This window comes from Phaseolus vulgaris, chromosome 6 (assembly GCF_051622355.1).
Source record: "Phaseolus vulgaris cultivar YP4 chromosome 6, ASM5162235v1, whole genome shotgun sequence".
Lineage (NCBI taxonomy): Eukaryota > Viridiplantae > Streptophyta > Magnoliopsida > Fabales > Fabaceae > Phaseolus > Phaseolus vulgaris.
This window is the reverse complement of record NC_143503.1, coordinates 33740118-33760957: the sequence shown is the minus strand read 5'-3', so window position 1 is coordinate 33760957 and position 20840 is coordinate 33740118. Positions and strand designations below refer to the sequence as shown.

General features: G+C 27.4%; 2 protein-coding genes across 2 annotated transcripts; one reads left to right on the top strand and one right to left on the bottom strand.

Moving 5' to 3' along the window:
* Positions 1 to 455: 455 nt before the first annotated feature.
* On the bottom strand, positions 456 to 4930 carry LOC137832421 (PITH domain protein (DUF1000)). Its single transcript, XM_068640580.2, has 9 exons — positions 4688 to 4930; positions 4516 to 4596; positions 4380 to 4429; positions 3232 to 3309; positions 2005 to 2062; positions 1869 to 1918; positions 1522 to 1630; positions 1385 to 1446; positions 456 to 750 (listed from the first exon to the last, which is right to left on the bottom strand). Exons 1-9 carry the CDS (start codon positions 4769 to 4771, stop codon positions 708 to 710), a joined length of 615 nt encoding a protein of 204 aa, XP_068496681.1. The 5' UTR covers positions 4772 to 4930; the 3' UTR covers positions 456 to 707.
* Positions 4931 to 15767: 10837 nt separating this feature from the next.
* Positions 15768 to 20182, top strand: LOC137833166 (oxoglutarate-dependent flavonoid 7-O-demethylase 1). The gene is made up of 4 exons (XM_068641525.2): positions 15768 to 16075; positions 16166 to 16410; positions 16588 to 16909; positions 19855 to 20182. Exons 1-4 carry the CDS (start codon positions 15824 to 15826, stop codon positions 20110 to 20112), a joined length of 1077 nt encoding a protein of 358 aa, XP_068497626.1. The 5' UTR covers positions 15768 to 15823; the 3' UTR covers positions 20113 to 20182.
* Positions 20183 to 20840: the final 658 nt, after the last annotated feature.

Genomic DNA, 20840 nt, shown 5'->3' with positions numbered 1-20840 from the left:
GAAGAATAGTGACTAATTTAATGTTATATGCATTTTCAATTGAGAAAAGTTTTAGAATTTTAATAGTACAAAAATATCGTTAACACATAATTTAAACTTGATGCCTTTTTTATGAAGAGAAAGTCTTTCTATTTAAAATGGCCATAGATATTTTCTATCTGAGTTTTTCCTTTTCTGCCAACCAGTGAAGAGTTAAATCTTATCCTCACAAATGATTCCTCACTTTTCTTGCATTGCAGCCAAGATATTGAATAATTCTTCCCCATTTAGATGTTAACCTCATACAAGTTTCCTTAGCTAGAAGGTAGAACTGAATTAGATTCGCTTCTTTTACAAAAGTCAATTGCATCTCAACCTTTGGCCATCAAACATCAATTTCATAGCTAAAAATCGTAGCCGACCCTATCATTACTTTTTCCTAAAGGGTTTATTCTTCCAGTTGCAGAGAGAAACAATTGCAAATGATTAGTTTTTCATTGTTCTATAAAATATTTATGATTGTCATATTCATCATCCAGATAAACAGTATATAGCCACAGAATTCCTCACGTAATTTACACAGACTGCAGGACTAAATATCTCATAGAATAGTATTGTATTTAACCAGGTCCAGCTGCACTTTCCGTCATAGGTTGGATGGAAACAAGGGGAACAAGATTGGGTAGCGATGGCTATTAAATAAACAAAATAAAACCAATAAATGTGTTTCATTCTATGTGTGAAAGACCCCCGCCACTTTCAGCACGTGTCCTACAAAAGAATTAAGTGTTAGGAATTACCAAGATACACAACTACACAAAAGTGAAGTTCATGAATACTAGGCTCTCAACCATTGCAATGAACAAAAACATGCAATCTTATGAATAAACAGGTATGCGCTAGCACACACACAAAGGAAATGGGCGCGGATGAGTCTGCCCGAGATGCACATGCATGAGGCAACTATGCTTCACATGGACATCATAACAAACACGTATGAAACCTTTAAGGATGGAAATTATAAGTTTACAACCGAGAAATACATTTAAATTAAATCTTGAATTGGCGCCTTTCTAAATTGACCTAGTGAACTCTAACCTACTTCTACAGGTTCTAGCCATATTTGCAAAGGCTATATGCAAACTAAGATCATTGAAGTTGAAGAAATTTTTTTCTAGAGGGCAATGATTTGCTAATAGGACAAAATATGTTGCAATTAAGCAGATACTAGGGATAAAAATGCCTAATTTGGAGAGTCCAACATCATTGTTGTGTCCCAACCAAATTTTTCTGAAATGATATTAGACTTACAAACTTGTTAGCCTCCTCCATTTTAAAAATGAATGGCACGGAAGGATATAAAAGATAATGGACTATCTAAAAAAGCCAAGAGTTCAATACTTACTTGTGGTCAGAAGGATTTGGCAAAAGCTCATAAACAATATTGACAACAGCATCCCTTTTCAACTATACAGTAAACAAGAAAGTTAATAATCTCACTGGACTAGACTAAAAACAACAAGCAACCTAGCAGTTATATACCTGAGTGGCTTCGCCTTTAAAGCCAATGTAGTGTATTTCAGTTTTGTCACCTCCAAAACTCTCAGGAAAGTGCAATGTAATATTTGCCACACTTTGAAATTTAGAATATCTAACAAAAATGATAGATGCATTAAAAGAACATACTGAAAAGAAAATTCCAATGAAAAACAATACTGCTTCTTAATTAGCTATAGTATAGGAATATGCTAAATTAATAATACTGAAGAAGTGCATAGCATACACGTATTATTGCCTTGTTGAATATTTGACAATATTTTCGGGCACAATAATTTGTAGAAAAGGCCAAAGTGATGGAATAGCTAAAATGAGAAATCGGTGAGGATTACCTTGTCTGGTATTCCAACACTCCTTGCATATTCTCAACCAAATCCCATTCCTGCAAGAGAAAAAAAAAATTGTTTCATACAAGTTGTGGCATTGACTTGTCAATGAATTCCTTGAAAACCTTAAAAGAAACTATACCTGAACGGCTTGCATGCTTTGTGCATCTGAAAAGTCAATGCCCTCTCGATTGACGAACCTAATTCAAGTTGAAGTGTTCAGCCATTCTGAGTAAGAGAATATTTACATAAAAAATTACAGAAACATTTAGTTCAATTTATATAAATTTTATTTTCCAAAGTACATTATATAGAGGTGGTACCAAGAATGTTGATTGAAGATGGGATACTTGGCAAATATTAAAAGCCTTGTGGGCCCAAATACTAACTGTAATATCCATTTATCTTTATGTGAAAGTAAGTAATAGGAAAGAGGTTGACAAACATCATATTGGTTATAAAACACGTTTTGCATCCCTAAAATATTAAATATGCCTCAAAAGATTTTCGTATTATTCCCATTCCTCTAAAATTTAAACATATTAAGGTCTTCGTAAATAATAAAGATATATGGAAAACTTACAAGGGTCTTAAAATAATCTTAATTATAGACCTAACTAAAATCACTTTTAATTATAAAATTCACGAGTTAAAATCACCATTCACATCAGCTTTCCATTTTCATCATTATCAACATGACCTAAAAAATATGTCTAAATTTTAGAGAGATAAAAATAATACAATTTTTTTAGGAGACATATATAATATATTTGAAATTTTACTTGGACAAAAATATATTTCATACTTTCATGTTTCATCTTACAAAGTCTCCTCTAAAGAATAAATTGACCAAAAGAAAAACAGGTATTTTTGCTCATAAATAAAATGTACAAGAAACTTCATTCAGTATGACCATTAATAAGATGTTTATACTAGTTGCCCTAATATCGAACTGAGAATATGAACAATTTAGTTGTACAAGTAGTAACAAAAGATAGCATTAAGCAGGCAAACAACACAAGAATCAAACAGCACACAAGATGAGGAAAAGATAACAGAGAAAATGGTATCTAAAACAAGTCCGTACCACATAAATATACACACAAATTTAGCAGGCTGTACTTGAAAGGAAAGTAGAAATCACAAATGTGAGAAAATGACATGCGAAAAGGAATATTTCAAATAATAAATGGTAACCAAAAGCAACATCCATTTTAAACTCAGTTGTTATCAAAGACAATAACAAACCAAAAACTTGTGTCACACAGACTGGTGGTGATTTCTATGATCTTAAAATAGAATTATTGCCATAAATTACTTGTGAAAAAAAATCAATCTAATACATCTGCTCCAAAACCATAAAACTTACACTCTCATCTTGGAGGGACTTGTTCCAGAAGCTCCACCAACTATAGATATGCTCTTAATCTTGACATCGGAAGTAAACCTACATCAACAATAGAAGGATAATAAGTTCTGTAAGAACTTACGGAAGATGTTACAGTTAAGTTGTTGACATTAGTTTTTTAGCAGAGAGTTGATCATACTAAATATGAAGGTTGACAACATAAAGGAAAAGCTTTCCAATAAAAGGAATCATCCTTAAAGACATATTTAAACACTGTCACAAACACATGTCTATGTTTCTTTTTTTTATTGAAGTATTGTAAAATATTGACAGAATTTTTTACAGTTAAGGTACAGTTAATGCCGAATGGTCTCTGGTTCATGGAACACAAAGTGTAGAGTTATTAAGAAAGTATATACTACTTTTTCTTCTTTTCCCTTTTAACATCAAAGCACATGTTTGCTAGAAACATATTATGTAATTCAGACCCATTTTAAAGAGTACTTATTTATTCACACCCTTCAATATTCCATTTGACTGTTTTTATCCAAAAAAAATATATAAACTTTGCCTTGCTTAGATTCAAATATTCAATATCTTAGAGGCAAGAGGATACAGTCATTGAACTCTCTCATGAATAACATTTATACACATTTTTAACTAAGCCTAATAACGAAATGTGGTCCATGTAGCCAAACTCACTAAGTGGGATAAGGCTTGTTGCAGGAGTACGGTTAAATTAAAATCAGAATTAGCTGACTGTTACATGTTCAGGTAGCATATGCAGACAAGACCATACAATCCAATAATTGCAATAAAATTAAGCTTTTCAAAGAGAGAAACGGAACCAATAATAGTAATAAAATTACACACATTGTTAATTAAGGGGTAAAAAATTCTCTAGGTATTCAAGGGCATTAAAATGGAAGTATCTGAAAATGAAAATTAAAGACATAAATATAAATAAACAATCCATTCAACCCGTGTATATACTAACACAACACCAAAGGAAGATAGCTTATTAAAACAAATAAATAAAAAAGATATTCAATTATCAGATTAAAACTAGAGAAAGATCAGTTCAGTGGAAAATGTAAGTCAGACATCAGATTAAAACTAGAGAAAAATCAGTTCAGTGGAAAATGTGTAAGTCAGACATGGCGACTTACGGAATGAATACAAGTAACTCAGGATCACCCTCGTTGCTTTCCAAGTGTTCCTGTTGAAGCAATTACTAAAAGTTGAATACAAAATGCAGAAACAGTGAATCCTAAAATTGAAGAGAACAATCGCGGAGTGCATTACCCCAGAAGTATTCAGACGATCTTCCCAAGCTTTAAAAACTGATTTAACACTACCTGGGGTCGCCTCATTCAAAGCAAATACCTGACCATATTATCAAATCAGTGAAAACTACAGAGAATATATTGATTGGTATGAAATACGAATTGATGTAAAACCGATGAGAAAGAAAAACCTTGGAGATGTCTATGTGCTGATAGAGAGACCAAGTAGAGGAACAGTCATGTTCTTCGCAACTGTGGTCGTGCAAGCACGCCATCTTCACTCACTCGCAACGCAAACACCCAAATCGATTGATTCTTTTTTCTTCTATTCACTTTATATACACAACATTTTTAAAACGACACTTCCCCTGTTTCGTTTTGTTCCTGATATAACCGACAATGCACGTGGATATTATTTAGTTCGGCACTACTGCAGTTTTTATTTTTAGTCCAATTTTATTATAAACTTAAAAAGTCAATTGAATAAATTATAATATTCTATACTTATTTATACAAATAAAGAATATTTTTTATTATAACTGGAATACATAAATTTATTTTATTTTATTTTTATTAATATTTTATTTTATTTTAGATATTTCAGTTATTTTCTATATTTTAAATATTTATTAAATAATTAATTATTTTTATAATTAATTAAAAACTGTTTTATTTATTATTTTTAAAATTAATATACTATCATTTCGTAAATATTTTATTTGAAACGAAATAGTAAAAGTGAAACAGTAGTCAAGCAGTTTTTTTTAAATCATCATCTTACTTAAAAATCTCTCCTTATCATTTAATTTAATTTTTTTTTCAAAAAATATAAATTTAAACAAATATGTATTTAAATATTAAATATATATATATATATATATATATATATATCAATAATAAAAAAAATACAGATAAACGCGAAAACGCCTCCGCTAGTAACAATAATAAATAATAGTGGAAACACATTATGTATAATTTTTCTTATAATAAAAAATATGTACTTCAAAAATTAATTATTATAATAGAAGTACATACATAAAATAATTGTATTTTATTAGTTTTATTCTATTTATAATTTTTTATTACAGTATAATTAATTATGTTTATAAGGATAAACATAATAAAAGAGTACTTATTCACAAATGCAATTATACAAAATAATTTCAACTAATTAAAGACTTCTTAATCATTCTATAATATGCCTCTTTTATGGACTCCAAGTTACCTTAATCCTTGTCAAATTCATTTTATATCTGAGGACAATCATTTTCCAAAAGATAGAAGACTTATGCAAGTGTCCAGGGGAGAGCAAATATGGGCTTTACCATTAGGCTGGGCCGAAAGCAAATTGGGTATTTCTTCCTGAACCCCTATATTCTATGAAATACCAGAATTATCCTTTATAATTTTGGGTGATTCCAGAATAGGAATACCATAAGCAAAATGTGTTTTCAAAGGGTTTCAGAAACAAAGTGTGTTTCTGAAATAGAAAATTCAGAAGGTAAAAAATCATTATGGAATATTTATTTTGAAACACATTCTTCTAATTTTCAAAATGATAAATCCAGAATTCATAAAAATTGTTCCAAAAATATTTTTTAAAAAATAACCTGAAAATCATTTTTAAAAGAGATAAAATAGGTTTTTTAAAAAGTAATGGGATTCAGGGAGCCATTTGTTGAGTGCAGGAGAAACACCCAAGCAAGTTATGTACTGAGACCCAATCTCATTAACAAAAAGGGAAATTACTTTCTGCATGAAATTTGAACTTAGTTCAATTTTTATGTAAAAGAACAAAAATATCCTTAAATGAAAGAAGGTACACATCAAAATACATTATAAATATCCTTTTCCGGATACGTTTTTAAATTTGAATTTTTATAACACTTTTCTGATTTTTGGAATTTCTTTTCTAAAATATATTTCTGGATTTTTTTTTTAATTTTTTTAATGTATTTTTTGTATTTAAAATTATTTTTCCAGAATGAAATTTTGATTTTTTAATTTTATTTCAGAATTCCACTTCTAGAACCCAAAAATATAGTCAATATTTACTTTTCTAGAATATATTTTTTTAGTTATGGATTTTAATTTCCGAATGAAGGGCAAGGTACAGGAAGAATTGGCAAGAAAAAGAGGCACATTGTAACTGAAAGGAGCCCAAGTTCATTTGATGTAAAAAAAAAGAATATAAAGGACATTTAATTAATGCATGTTTTTCATTATAACACTTTTCTCTCTCCCCTCACTGGATAGTGGTTTCCACCGTGTAAACACAACTTATACGAGTGCCATTGATTTTCTTTTTAATTTTTACAATTTATTAAATGCTAGTATAAACACTCAAACAATACGATATTTAGCTCAATCGAAGCTTATAGCTTTAGTAATAGACTGAAACTGAGACTATTTATTTGTGTATATATTCTTTTAAAGCTTTATACCAACTGTTTATATATATATATGAAGAGTTAAATGATTTCTCACCGGCTTTTCAGATCGGTTGAAATTCGGATGAGGTTTTTTTGATAGTCTTCCTTCAAGCTTTAGTGGATCAGCTTTCAGAGATGAGCGGAGACTCTTCTTGTGATTACACTCCGACGCTCAAGTCAGTAAAAATATAAAAATTTGAATATATAGTGAATATAATGTAAAAGATCGAGTTAAGGTACTCTTGGGGGTGGTTGTCTATTGACAAGGCCTCATGGGCTTGACTTTTGGATTCTAGTTTTTCCGAGCATTAATGTGTCATACTACGGTCACTTGTTCTAAAATCTGAATATATCCGGATATCATCTATTGAGAACGGAACATTTTTGTCATATAATCGAAGCATTTATGTAACATAATCAGGGATATTGTGCAAGCAAATCAGAGTATTTAAGCGATATAATTAGGAAAATTGTGCAAGCAAATCAGAGTATTTAAGCGATATAATTAGAGATATTGTGCAAACTGTGATATATTTAAGAATATTGTGCAAGCAAATCAGAGTATTTATTAGCCTTGACGATGCAGTTTACGATGTTATTTCGTGAGGATTGTCGGATTGAGCTTAGACCGCTTTTCCTTCCTACCAGACTTCCTCGGCCTAATTCCTAGTAAGCCTCGTTGGCCTAATACCTGGCGAGCTTTATCAGCCCAATTCCTGATAGTATCGGGACGGTACAATGCACAATACAATCAGGAGTATCATATAAAAAAAAAGCAATCGATCCTTATAAAACTTAATTTAATTATTTTTTATTTGTGTTCTGTCCTAAGTAGAATTTATTTTAGTCTGGGTAGTTTATAATGTGTTTAGATATAATGTATCGAAAACAAAAACTATGAAAAGGATTCAAAATATTATTGATTGTAATGAAGAACAGGTACTCACGGCACCAAACTTGTGATATCTTCAACCACTGTCCGGTTGAGCATATGAGTTCCCTGTCTCACAATCCAAACGTGCTATTGTCTTGGCTTCAAATTTGGAGATTAATGGTAAGAGGGAACATCTTTGTCAAACGTATGAATCAATTCATATTAAGCACGTTTTGCACAATAAAAATACCTTTCATCCCTAGCAAACAAGTCGGCAGAAAAAAATTAGACTTAGCAAGCAAATGGAAATATTTTATTATATACATATGCGATCTTTATTTTTTCCACCAACTGTACCAACTACACGTGAAACTGTAGGTGGTTGCCCTAAAGAATATCAAACCATATAGTATCTACATCACATCATTATTTAAATGAGTTACTTATCTTCATTTTATAAGTTTAATCACTATAAAAAAATGTTACCATGTCATTATTTAACTTAGGGTTCGGCAGTCCTATAATTAACTCTACATATTAATATTTTAAACATTTTTTTATTAAGATCTCTCTTTTACAACGTATTTTTAAGTTAATTACATTGTTTATATCCACATTTAAAAAATCTAATCAATTATTGAAGTGTTCAAAATACAGTTTAAGGTTTGATCAATTAACCCGTACGTATTGAATCGATACTGATAAAATTATTTTAAAAAAAGTGTACCAAATAATATTCAAAGTTTACATGCTCATAATTTTATGATGCTAAAAACTAAAATATAGATTTATGCGCCTTAATCTTTAAAACACGCATCAAAATTTAAATAAAATATGTTTATTATACCTAAACTAAGATTTCATTGATATACACCGATATTTATTAATATTAACAAGTTTATATGTAGAATTAAAAAGAAAATGATTAATTTTTTATATGTTTTAAGAAAAAAAAGTTATCAATGTAATTTTTTTAACCGTTTTTTTAGTGATTTGATTAGTTTTTTTGATCAATTTCACCGGATTGATACGGATTTCACCAATTTGAGATAAATTTTATGTATAGCCAATTTTGCATCAAAGGATCGATGAACTGATCTAATTATGAGAATCGCAATTTATACCAACAACAATGATTATATAAAAACAATTTCCCATTATATTAATTTACGATAAAAATTTGGTTAAATAACATTCATTAAATTAAAACAAACTTTACGGGATCTGTTTGTTTCAAGAAAAGTACTATTTGTGTGGATTGTGGATGAAAGTGCAGTGATATAAGTATAAATATTAGTGAGAAGTTTATTTGCTCTAATTAATATTAATATATAATACATTTAATACCTATTCTTAAATAAGTAAAGATATTGAATAGAAAACATTGGATACTTTTTTAATTAATACCATTAACACTTCTTATTAATTCCCTTATCAAAATTAAGCATGAAATTAATTTTTATATGCTTATTTATTCAAACACATATTTAATAATATTTACTATAATTGAAATTACCTGCTGCTTTAGAGTTATAGTTTTTTTTTAATTATTCTATTAAACGAAGAATACAATATTTTTTTTTCTCCAACAACACCCTTATATATATATATATATATATATATATATATATATATATTCACAATCTACTCTAACGCTTTAATATGGATATTTTAATAAGATGAAAGTTCCATGGCCTCATATCACAGTTAATTTGAAACAAAAGATATATACACATAAATTTAAAAGATGTTATTTCTAGGGTTTATATTGTTTATATGTTTCAACGAAAAAATCTCACTTTAAAAATGGTGAGATATACGTTTTTATTGAATAAGTTTAGCTACGTTAGAGTTAACGCCTTGTCTTGTATATCTATAAGTAAGTTGAGCAATAAATCAATTATAAACAATTATATGTTTATTTTCTTAAAATTTTAAGTTGAAATAGTGTAATAATAGAGAGATTGATATTTTTTTATATAAAAAAGAAAACGATATTTATAAGGAAGGTAACTAATATATAAAATCAGGTTTTTTTGCTGAAAAAATAAACTAATATGTAAAATCAGGTAAAGTTTTAATATTATGATATATCACACAGAGTTAAAAAAGTTACTTATTAAAAAAATCTCATATTTATATATATAATTAGACAATAAGATATTTTCTCTCTTAAAAAATATTATTTTTATTTACAATATTTTTTTTATCAATAAATATAATAAAACAAAATATTTGAAGAATGTTCATATAAAGATGAATAAAAAAAACTAATAAACTCCTTTACCCTCCCCTAATGTATATTATTGACTTCATCCTTCGATTTAAATACCAAATATGCAATCAATACAAAAGAATCCAATCTTAAACCATCCAAAAAGCTTACATAAAACTTTCTAAATAAACTCATAATGATAAAAAAATCTCGTACATAAACTCTTAAATAAACTCATGCCTTCCTTCAAAACATTTTACTTTTAATTTATGCTTCGTAATTCATAGGTTCTTCCAAAAACTCAAATATTGACTATTTCTTAGTTTTCGTTTCCCATTTCCCCCTGATCCTCTTTTGTTGGTCAAACCACACACATTTTCTAAATTCTTCTCCTACTTTTTGCCATCATTTTCCAGTCTCCCTTAATGTGAAAACACACTTTCTAAATTCTTCTCCTACTTTTTGTCATCATTCTCTTCCAGTCTCCCTTAACCTTAATCTTAATGTGAAATCAACAACAATTTATTTCAAATTCGGACTCTAGGATAAATTTTTTTTTATATAAGTCTAACTTATAAATTTGACTTATAAGATAGAATTTGCATACACTTATATATTATAAAATATTTTATATATTATCTTAAGAAATAAACTTTAAACTTAACTCTCAATCTTATAAAATTAACTTACAAGGGAAGGTTTACACCCATCTATATAATATAACTACAAGAAAATTATTAAATAAAAACTAATTTTGGAGACCAAAATAATTAGGTACTATTTGACTAAATTAAAGACTATTTTATAAACTAAAAAAATTATTGGTATCTAAAATAGTTTCTATTATTAATAAAAAATTACAAAATAGTTTATATTATTAATAAAAATTTATAAAATAGTTTCTAAATTAGTATCTAACTCTTAGCTACCAAGGTTTTAGTTACTTACTACTTTATATTCTAATTTAGTCTCTATTGGTATTTTAGAGATCAATTTAGAATCAAGAATATTAGTAACTAAAATCTAGGTAACTAATTTACATACCAATTTATAAACTATTTTATATATTTTTATTAATAATAGAAACCAATTTAGATATCAATAATTTTTTAGTCTCTAAATCAGTATATAATTTAGTTAATACAGTGACTAATTATTTTTGGTCTCTAAAGTTAGTTGTTATTTAATAATTTTCTTGTAGTGTATGAGATGTTTTTATCTTTAGTTGATGTGAGTTTTCTAGTATACTCTTTCACACAAACTGTCAACTCGTACGTGAGACTATATAATTGGTGGTCCGCGGGGACTTAATAAGTCTAACAAACTCTCATTAGAATATAAATTATAAAGGATTATAATATTATATTAAGAAGTGAACTTTAAACCTAACTTAATCTTATAAAATCGACTTGTAAATACCATTTATATATTATGAAATATTCTTATCCTAGTAATTTATAAAAGATTGGATAGGGAACTAACTTGCAATTAGATCAATACATTATACATGTAGTTAATTAAGGTCAAAACTAAAATTATTATAGGAACAAAAGAGAAAAAGGAGGACAAAATATATGAAAAGAAATATTTCTTTTATTTTATTTTTCTTACTTAAATCAAAGAAAAAGTCTGAATATATATAAATAGTACATTTATTTTATGCTAGTGAAAGAGACATAATATAAAATAAAGAATTATTAAAAAATAGAATAAAAAATATGAAATAAAGATTAAATATATGTTAAAAAAACAACTAAAAATTAAAAAAAAAACTAATATTAATATTAATTTCCTTGAAGACTTCTATCCATATTTGTTAAAACCAATTTTTCTTTCGATTTTCTACCGGAACTGTATTGATTGTAATCTTAAATCTAAATACGTCTTTATCCTAAAAAATAAAATGCATACATACATATATTTATATATATAGTAATTTTTAATTATTATTTAAATTTTATTTATTCAGACTTTCATTTTTTTTAAAAAAAGAGAGGATATTCGTAGTCTTTTTTACCACAGTAGGAATTAAAAATATTATTTTTCAGTGGTTTTAAAGACCAAAACTATAAGAATGAAATAATTGCTCATTTAAAAATCCATAAATAAAATATATTTAAATTCCTATGCAACATATATGAATACAAACTATCCAAGCCAAGAGTTATTAGTCGAAATAAATACTGTGTGTATATGATATGTGAGTAGTTCTACATCACGAAATTCAGGAAAGCATTTTAGTTAAGTGTTATATTTTCTCCAAATTTGTAAAGAGAAAGTGCAGGTGGTGTAATTAAGTATATAAATATGATTAATGATGAGATAATAGTTAAGAAAAAGTAGGTGCTGCAACGGCACAATAAATCTGGAGAAAAGAGATCAAATAGCTCCTCTGTCAATATATTGTTTGAAATTTTCATTCTTGCATATGATCTGTCATGAGTGGTGAAGATAGTTTCTTTTTGTTTAAGTCCTCACAACTTCTTTAGAAGAAAAAAGATTTGTCACGTGTCAAACATTTAATTCCGACAACTAGACCAAATGTCAAATATGATGTTAAACATGTCCTTTCGGTCGCAACAACTGAGTTAGCACCAAGCAAAGTTGAGTATTATTACGATACACAGATTTCCAGATTCTCAAACTCTAATTATTATTGGATGGAAAGGCAAAATCTTATGCACTTCATTTTCAAATTATGTTCAGGAGAAGTTTAGTATTGGTTTCAATGTTGAAAAAATCGACGATCATTTCATCAATCACAAACAAAAGTGTTTGAAAGGATTGGAATAATGAAGCTTATAATATACTAGCACATGCATGTGTCTCTGGATTTTTTTTTAAAATAATATATTTTCAAAAATAAATAAATAATTTATAAGAAAAAAGTGGGAATTAGATTGTTGTTTTTAAGTTGACATGTTAAACCCAAAATTAAACTAACCATCCAATAATTAATCTAAAAAATATAATTAAAAAAAATCAACAATAGAACTAGGCAAACACCTTCAAAACAAGATTTGTATTCAGAAGAAGAATTTTCACAAGCGATAGCACTCTGTTTGTAGCTGTGATGCTTAACTTTTGAATTAACATCCGAATGTAGCAAATATGAGAGTTGAAAACTTACCAGGATCTTACCAACACTTATTTAACTCTAGTTACTACCATCATCATCTACCTAGACACCTATTTATACCTCTCTTATTTAACTTCCAAATTCATCTTTTATATACAATTATATTATAAATTATTATTTTAATATTTTTTCATATTATTTAATTATAAATTTATTCTTTATTATATATATTTATATTTAAATTCATCAAATTAAGAATTATATATAACCCTCAAAATTATTAAAGCATTATTTTCCATGAGAAAGGGACTTTTTTTTTCAAAAGTCTATGCTGAAAAGGATAATGAAAGAGATGGTAATAATTGTGATGACAAGAACAAAATTAATAATATTATATTGATTCTAATGATATATTAATAAAGATATTAACCATAATCTATGTGTTTTTTAAAAATCAAATTTCTAATTTTTATTTTATCTTAAAAAAGATATAAAATCTTTTTATATAAGTTAAAATCATTTCAACTCTATTTTAAAATTAACTTTTATTAGTTAAGAGAAATTACTCTCAACTAAAACATTTAATTTAGATAGAAATAATGGTTATCAGTTTAGTTGTTATTTTACCTTGATCATACCTCATTTTCTCTCTATATACAGTAGTACTCTCCCCTCATTTTCTTTATATCTAATATTGTTTTGAGCTATATTCCCAAATTAATTACAATACTGCATATCCAATTAATGTTCGTAATTAATGTCTTCCTCTCTTTATAAAAAATATGAGATATTTTTTCATCATTCACATAGATCAATATCAAGTTTGCTTTCATCCTATTATTGGACTCAGACCCAAGATATTCATAATCATTATTTTCATAGATCAATATTAAAATTGTTTCACCATATGATTGAACTCGATCCATAACCTTACAATCCCAACATCAAACATAAAGACATAAACTAATGAGTTAAATAAGTTCATAACCATTATTTTTATAGATATTAAGACCGTATGATTGGGCTCGACCATAACCTCACATAATCAAATACATCTTATAAAAAGAAAGAGCATATTATAAAGTAAAAAAAAATACTCTTCGTCATCTCAAACCTACCTTCTTAATTTTTAGGTTTTAGTTTTTATTTAGCGAATATGACTTATTATCTAGAAGTGGTGGATGTAAGACTTACTAATTATTAAATCAACATCGCCAGAGTCATGTAAAAGCTATGCATATACTTGTATCAGTTCCCAAATGAAAGCAATAATGGATTTGGAACTTAAATTATATTTAGAGGATAAAATATTAAATTTACATTCATTTTGAATAATTTAACAAATTAAATTTAACTTACTGGATATATAAACTTTGATCACACATTATACCTTTAAGTTTTTTCAATATTATTTAGTAAAATATAAACAAAATATGTTAACCAAATACTAGTTAAAAGCACTGCTTCTACAGTATATTGCATTAACATGCATGGATCCATGTTAATTTTGTATTTTTTTATATTTTTATTCTTTACCTATTTACGTCCTCTTTATTTTTTTTTTCTTTCACTTTTTATTATATCTCGTAACACAAATTTATTTTATAATTTTTTATATTTCAATTTTAGTCTCCTTTAATATTTGATTAGTGATTTCGATTTTCCCATATTTTAGAATTTTAATCTTCTCATTTTAGAAAATATGTAAGTTTGATCAAATATTCAATTTTACATCGGTTTTATCTGAGTATTTTATTTTGATTCAATTAAAGTCTATATTTAATATTTTAATTTAAGATACCATTAATAATATTTTTATTAATTAAATATATAAAATAAAGACATACGACATTGACAAACTAAAATGTTGACTTTTAGAATATAAAAGCCAAAATCACAAAAAAATATGAAAAAACTAACATTACATATATAAGATGCGTCAGGTCAACATCAAACCACACGAAAAAAATGTTTAATTCCCACTGTAGATTTATAGCTTTATGTATCTTGTGATCCTTGTCACTTTATGGTACATCTTGTACACGATTTAATAATAGTATACGAATTTTTATTATAAAATAACTAATGTTACAGATAAAAAAAAAAATGAAAATTATTACTTGGTTTACTTTTTTTCTTCTTCTTGTGTCCAACTATTTTCTAATGTAATAGACTTGTGATTTTTTTTTTATCATGTATTAATGGCTATCCCAAAATTTAGTGTTTCGGGGTTATAATTTAGAGTGGTACCAAATTCACCATCAAACAAATCCACCAACAATAACCTAATAGAGGAATTAAAGCCATTAAAGAACACTAGGTCGGCAGATATTGAGCATTCAATTTTAAGACTCTGCACAACATTATAACTCAAAAAAATAAATAGTGGATGAGTTTCCCGTTGTCGACAAAATTTTTTTATTTTATTTTATTTCATTCTACACAGACTAAATTTAAGCGTTAGATAATATCATTTTCACTTGCACCACCAAAAAACTTTCATAAATAATTTCATTTTCATTTTCTAGTTAAAGTAACAGATCAGAAACGCACTCTAATACTACGTATTATACTTTTAACTTAACTTTTGCCTTCCATTTATTTTTATTTTTCTTTATATCACTACATTGTTTTTTCTTTCTTTTTCTGCGTCATGAGAATATCCAACGCTGGTTGTATAAATACACACCAATACAGTGGGTGGTATAAGGTGGTTAGAAGAACAACATGGTACCCTCCGAATCAGCGACAACGTTTGAACAAGTGTTCAGTATTCAGGAACTTGTAAAGAAACCACTCACTTCAGTTCCTCAACGCTACCTTCAACAACAGTACTATAACGAACCCTCACTTTTCCCAGATGAAACCTTATCTCAAGCACTCCCAACCATCAACCTCAAAAAACTGATCCATGGAGAAGATACAGAACTTGAGCTAGAGAAATTGAATTCAGCTTGCAGGGATTGGGGTTTCTTTCAGGTTGGCAAATCAAGATGCCTTTTACACTTTCATTTTCTAACTTCGTTTTTTCTTTTGCTCATAATTTGTATATGCTTTATACATATGCAGTTGGTGGAGCATGGAATAAGCCCACTAGTGCTGAAAACACTGAAAGATGAAGTTGAAGGATTCTTCATGCTCCCCTTGGAAGAAAAGATGAAATACAAGATACGGCCAGGTGATGTTGAAGGCTACGGAACTGTGATTAGATCAAAGGATAAAACACTTGATTGGGGTGATAGGTTATTTTTTAAAACCAACCCTCGTAGTAAAAGAAACCCATATCTTTTACCACAGCTCCCTTCATCACTCAGGTAACTCTACCTTTAGAAGAAGCATTTTAACAAGTTATGGAATGTTACTGATATAAGAGTTTTAATGACCAGTTTCAACATATAAAGAGGAAGAGAGAGAGAGAGAGAGAATTTTTGGCATGTAAATGATCTAAATATCTTACGTGTTATTGATTAGTTAACCTATATTTTATGCAGAAGTATCTTAGAGTTATACATAAACGAACTGCAAAATGTTGGTATGAGAGTTGTGGGGTTGCTGGGGAAAGCACTGAAGATGGAGAAGAGAGAGGTGGAGGTGTTCGAGGATGGGATACAAAATATGAGGATGACGTACTACCCTCCATGTCCTCAACCAGATTTAGTTATGGGACTTTCTGCTCATTCTGATGCATCAGGAATCACCATTCTTAACCAAATCAATGGAGTGAATGGCCTGCAGATTCATAAAGATGGAGATTGGATTCCAGTGAACATCACCTCAGATGCTCTTGTTGTCAACATTGGAGACATTCTGGAGGTTCGTATGGACCCATATTCTTCTCTCTACGTGCATCCCACCATCATTTATATTTATTACTCAATTCTACTATTTTTATCATTTTTTTTTAATTTGCCACATCAATTATTTTATATATCTCTTTATAGTTTTTTTTTTATCATAATAATAAATAAATAGGGTTTTTAAGGGGTTATTTTTTTTGCTTTTTACCAAAATAGGGTCCGTTTAAAAAAAATTACAAATTTAGGCAAGTCGTGCCAATTCGGCACGACTTCATATGCACAAATCGTCCCAATTAGACACGACTTCTGTCATGTCATACTGAAGTCGTGCAAACTTGGCACGACTTCTGCCACTTCATAATTTTTTTTAATTTTTATTGTTTATATATTGGGTAGTAAGTTATGTAATGTTAAAAATTAATTTGATACATAATTTTCTAAGAATGTTAGTTTTAAGGAACAAAAAATTGGATAACCGTGTATGGATTATGTTTGACGGTAATGTAATACAATAATTTGATTAATTAAAAAATGAAGAAAATTGTTATTGAATTTGGAAATAAATAGATAAATGAAAATTTATTGTATTTGGAAAGTCGTGCCAAGTTGGCACGACTTCAGTATGACAAAGCAGAAGTCGTGTCAACACGACTTCACTATGACATGGCAGAAGTCGTGTCTAATTAGGACGATTTGTGCATATGAAGTCGTGCCGAATTGACACGACTTGTCTAAATTTGTAATTTTTTTAAAACAGATCCCATTTTGATAAAAAGCAAAAAAAAAAAACCCCATCATCATAAAAACCCAAATAAATAAGAATTATTTTAAAAATAATCTAATTTATATACAATCGTGACTTCTCATTTCAGAATTTATTAGTATCTTCCTACTCCTATAGAAGAAATAGAATCTGAGTAATCTCTATAGTACGAAAAGTTATGAAAATTTATACATTAAATGGTGGATTGGGATAGATCGGGACAAGGTGTCACATATGAGATAACTCAAATTCAATACTCAAGTCTTTTCCAAAATGTGTGGATCGCATCTTTAAATATATTTTTGTTTTCATTTTTTTCTGAACGATCCTTGCGAACTCATTAGTTTTTTCAACCTTGCTTACAACTTACAAAGTTGGATTTTCCTATACTTTGACCATAGATCCTTATTTGTCGGAGACATTAATTTCATCTTAATTTCTTATACTAATTTATAATTAGCGACTTGTGACTTTAATTTCTGAATTTACTATATTAAGATATATGAGTCAAATAACTTGCATTGAAACTCCATTTTTTTATTTTGGTACAATACATGTAAACCTTTTTATTCACACATATCGTATTTGAATGGGAAACATGGATTGAACAGAAAAGAAATTGGCCCTAACCATTTATTCAATGTTTAGATCTGCATGTGGTGGTTGTGGTAGCAACTTCTATAATATTTTATTCGTTTTCAATATTTTTATATTGGTTATTTTTATCATTTTATATATTACAATTTATTTACCCTTTTTACTTAATAAATGAAGTTGTGTACGCTAAATATTTTATAAAATAATTTAAAATTATAAATTAGCTAATATAATTAATAAAATATGCACTTTATCAAAACTTAACTAGTTTAAGTTTTTTTATCGTTTCAAATAAGTTAGTGTTGGACTCATATTTTACTATTAAACTTAATTTAACTTATCATTATAATGCTCTTCGAATTATTTTTCAATGAAAATCTTTGAATATTTTAATAAGAGATTTTTTTTATCAGCAATAAATAAATTATTGAATTTAAATGTAGATGTGTAGCTTTATATTTATATATATTAGGGAAACTTAGTCATAGATCTTTCAATAATGTTTTTATTGAATAATTTTATTAATTTTTTTCTCAAAATATTAAATTTCTTATTATGTATAAATTAAATTATCATAAATTTCCTTAATTAGTTTACAATTATTTAATACTTTATTGATAATTTTAAAAATTAATTTAATGCATCCTTTTGAAATATACTTTAATATTTTAAGAGTATGTCTTATAATAGTGTAAATGATTCTGGATGATATTTTGACATCCTGCTCCACTTTACACCCACAAATTTGTAATAAAAAAATTTTAAAAATGAAAAAGTCTCCTTAATGAAAATATAAGAAAAATGTAAAATGTTAAAATAATTTTCAAAATTTTAAAAAATTAAAATATTAATATTTATTAGGGTGTAGAGTGAATTATGAGGTGTGAATTTTTTTTTTTATATATCTACCTAACTATCTTCGTTTCTATGAGTCTATTCACTTACTTGTCAGTCTACTCAAAAAAACAGATAGAGGGGGTTTAATTTACTTTTATACTAATAAAGTAATAATCTTAAAGCTATATTTTCAACGCCTAAATTTTTACGGTTTAAATATAAGGTAAAAAAGTTAATCTCTTTAATTACTAATAATTAATATGTTTGTTTTATTTGTAATACGAAATCTTAATTTGAACAAAAGATTGCAAGAAAATGGTGTAAATTTGAGAATTTTCAAAATAAACATTGGAAAGACGATTTCATTTGTGTGAATGTTTTAGAAGTTTAAGTGTAGAGGAAGATGAATAGAATGATAAGATATATTTTAATTTAATTCATTTTTTTTTCTGATAGAAAAAACATACCAACGGAAAAAAATTCACCATATCATTAAATATTTTTTTTATTCAAACATTATTTGTTATTCAAATAATTTAATTAATATGTTAATATTTTTTACACTGTTATCTATAAAAATATATTATTTATAATAATATAGATTTCTAATTATTTTGAGGTGGTCCTGCTTTGCGGACTGAATTTGTAGGTTGATTTTTCTAGTCCGCTTCTTAAAATGATTGGTACATGGGTGTGCTTTTAAAATGAATTTTTTTGAACCGAATAGAGAAAAAAAAGTGAAGAGAAAATTGTGGAATATGCAGATCATGAGCAATGGAGCATACGAAAGTGTTAAGCACAGGGCAACAGTGAATTCAGAGAATGAAAGGATTTCCATTGCAATGTTCTTTCTCCCGAAGTTTGAATCTGAGATTGGACCTGCAGTTAGCCTCACAAACCCAGAAAAGCCTCCTCTGTTCAGAAGGACTGGAGTAGAGAAATATGTGCAAGATTACTTCACTCGTGATTTGGATGGAAAATCCTACTTGGACCATATGAGGACCAACAACGCCTCTATCTAGCTTCTGTTCTGTCTTTCCACAATCTCATCTCTTCTCCAACTATTATTCTTCAATAAATATCTTATCATAATCACTGTCCTTTCTTCTAATCTACTCTGTGAGCTTTGGATTATTCTTTTCATGAATATTTTCCAGAGGTAAAAATAAAATGAAAAGACAGTTACTTTTTTTTTCCTAAACTAAAATTAATTTATACATAAATTATAAATATCTATTTTTAAGAAAAAAAATAATTAAAAGATTTCTAAATTTTAAAGATCCATATAAGAAAATGATAAAAAAATGTAAGAAGAAAAGATGTTTCTTATTCTATAGAAAATATATAGGGAGTTTCTCTCCCCAAATTACCATCTAATTAGATACGATACTAATCATGAGATTCTATAATTAATAAATTAATTGCATATAATTGGGTACAATATCGTCAAATATTGCATACAATAATTACATATAATTTGATAATTATTATTTCTTTAATAATCCAACGTCTGATTTAGATAAATAACTTAATGCAAATCTCAACTTACAAAATTATTAAATTAACTAATATATAAGATAATATTGTATATTAATTTTGTTTTATAAAAAAGTTATTTATTTTTTGTTACCCATTTTTTTATAAGTATTTACAAAAAAACTCATTTAAATATGATTTTTATGTTTGATGAATATGATTTTTGGAACACCCAAAAGATGTATCTAACTATTATAATACAAGTTTTACATAT

Coding starts and splice junctions, on each gene's coding strand:
- LOC137832421 (XM_068640580.2), bottom strand. CDS start 4,771: ATGGCGTGCTTGCACGACCACAGTTGCGAAGAACATGACTGTTCCTCT. Junction 2,063..3,231: donor AGTCCCTCCAAGATGAGAGT/GTAAGTTTTATG, acceptor AACTTGAATTAG/GTTCGTCAATCGAGAGGGCA. Junction 1,919..2,004: donor AAAGCATGCAAGCCGTTCAG/GTATAGTTTCTT, acceptor TTTCTCTTGCAG/GAATGGGATTTGGTTGAGAA.
- LOC137833166 (XM_068641525.2), top strand. CDS start 15,824: ATGGTACCCTCCGAATCAGCGACAACGTTTGAACAAGTGTTCAGTATT. Junction 16,076..16,165: donor GGGATTGGGGTTTCTTTCAG/GTTGGCAAATCA, acceptor ATACATATGCAG/TTGGTGGAGCATGGAATAAG. Junction 16,910..19,854: donor ACATTGGAGACATTCTGGAG/GTTCGTATGGAC, acceptor TGGAATATGCAG/ATCATGAGCAATGGAGCATA.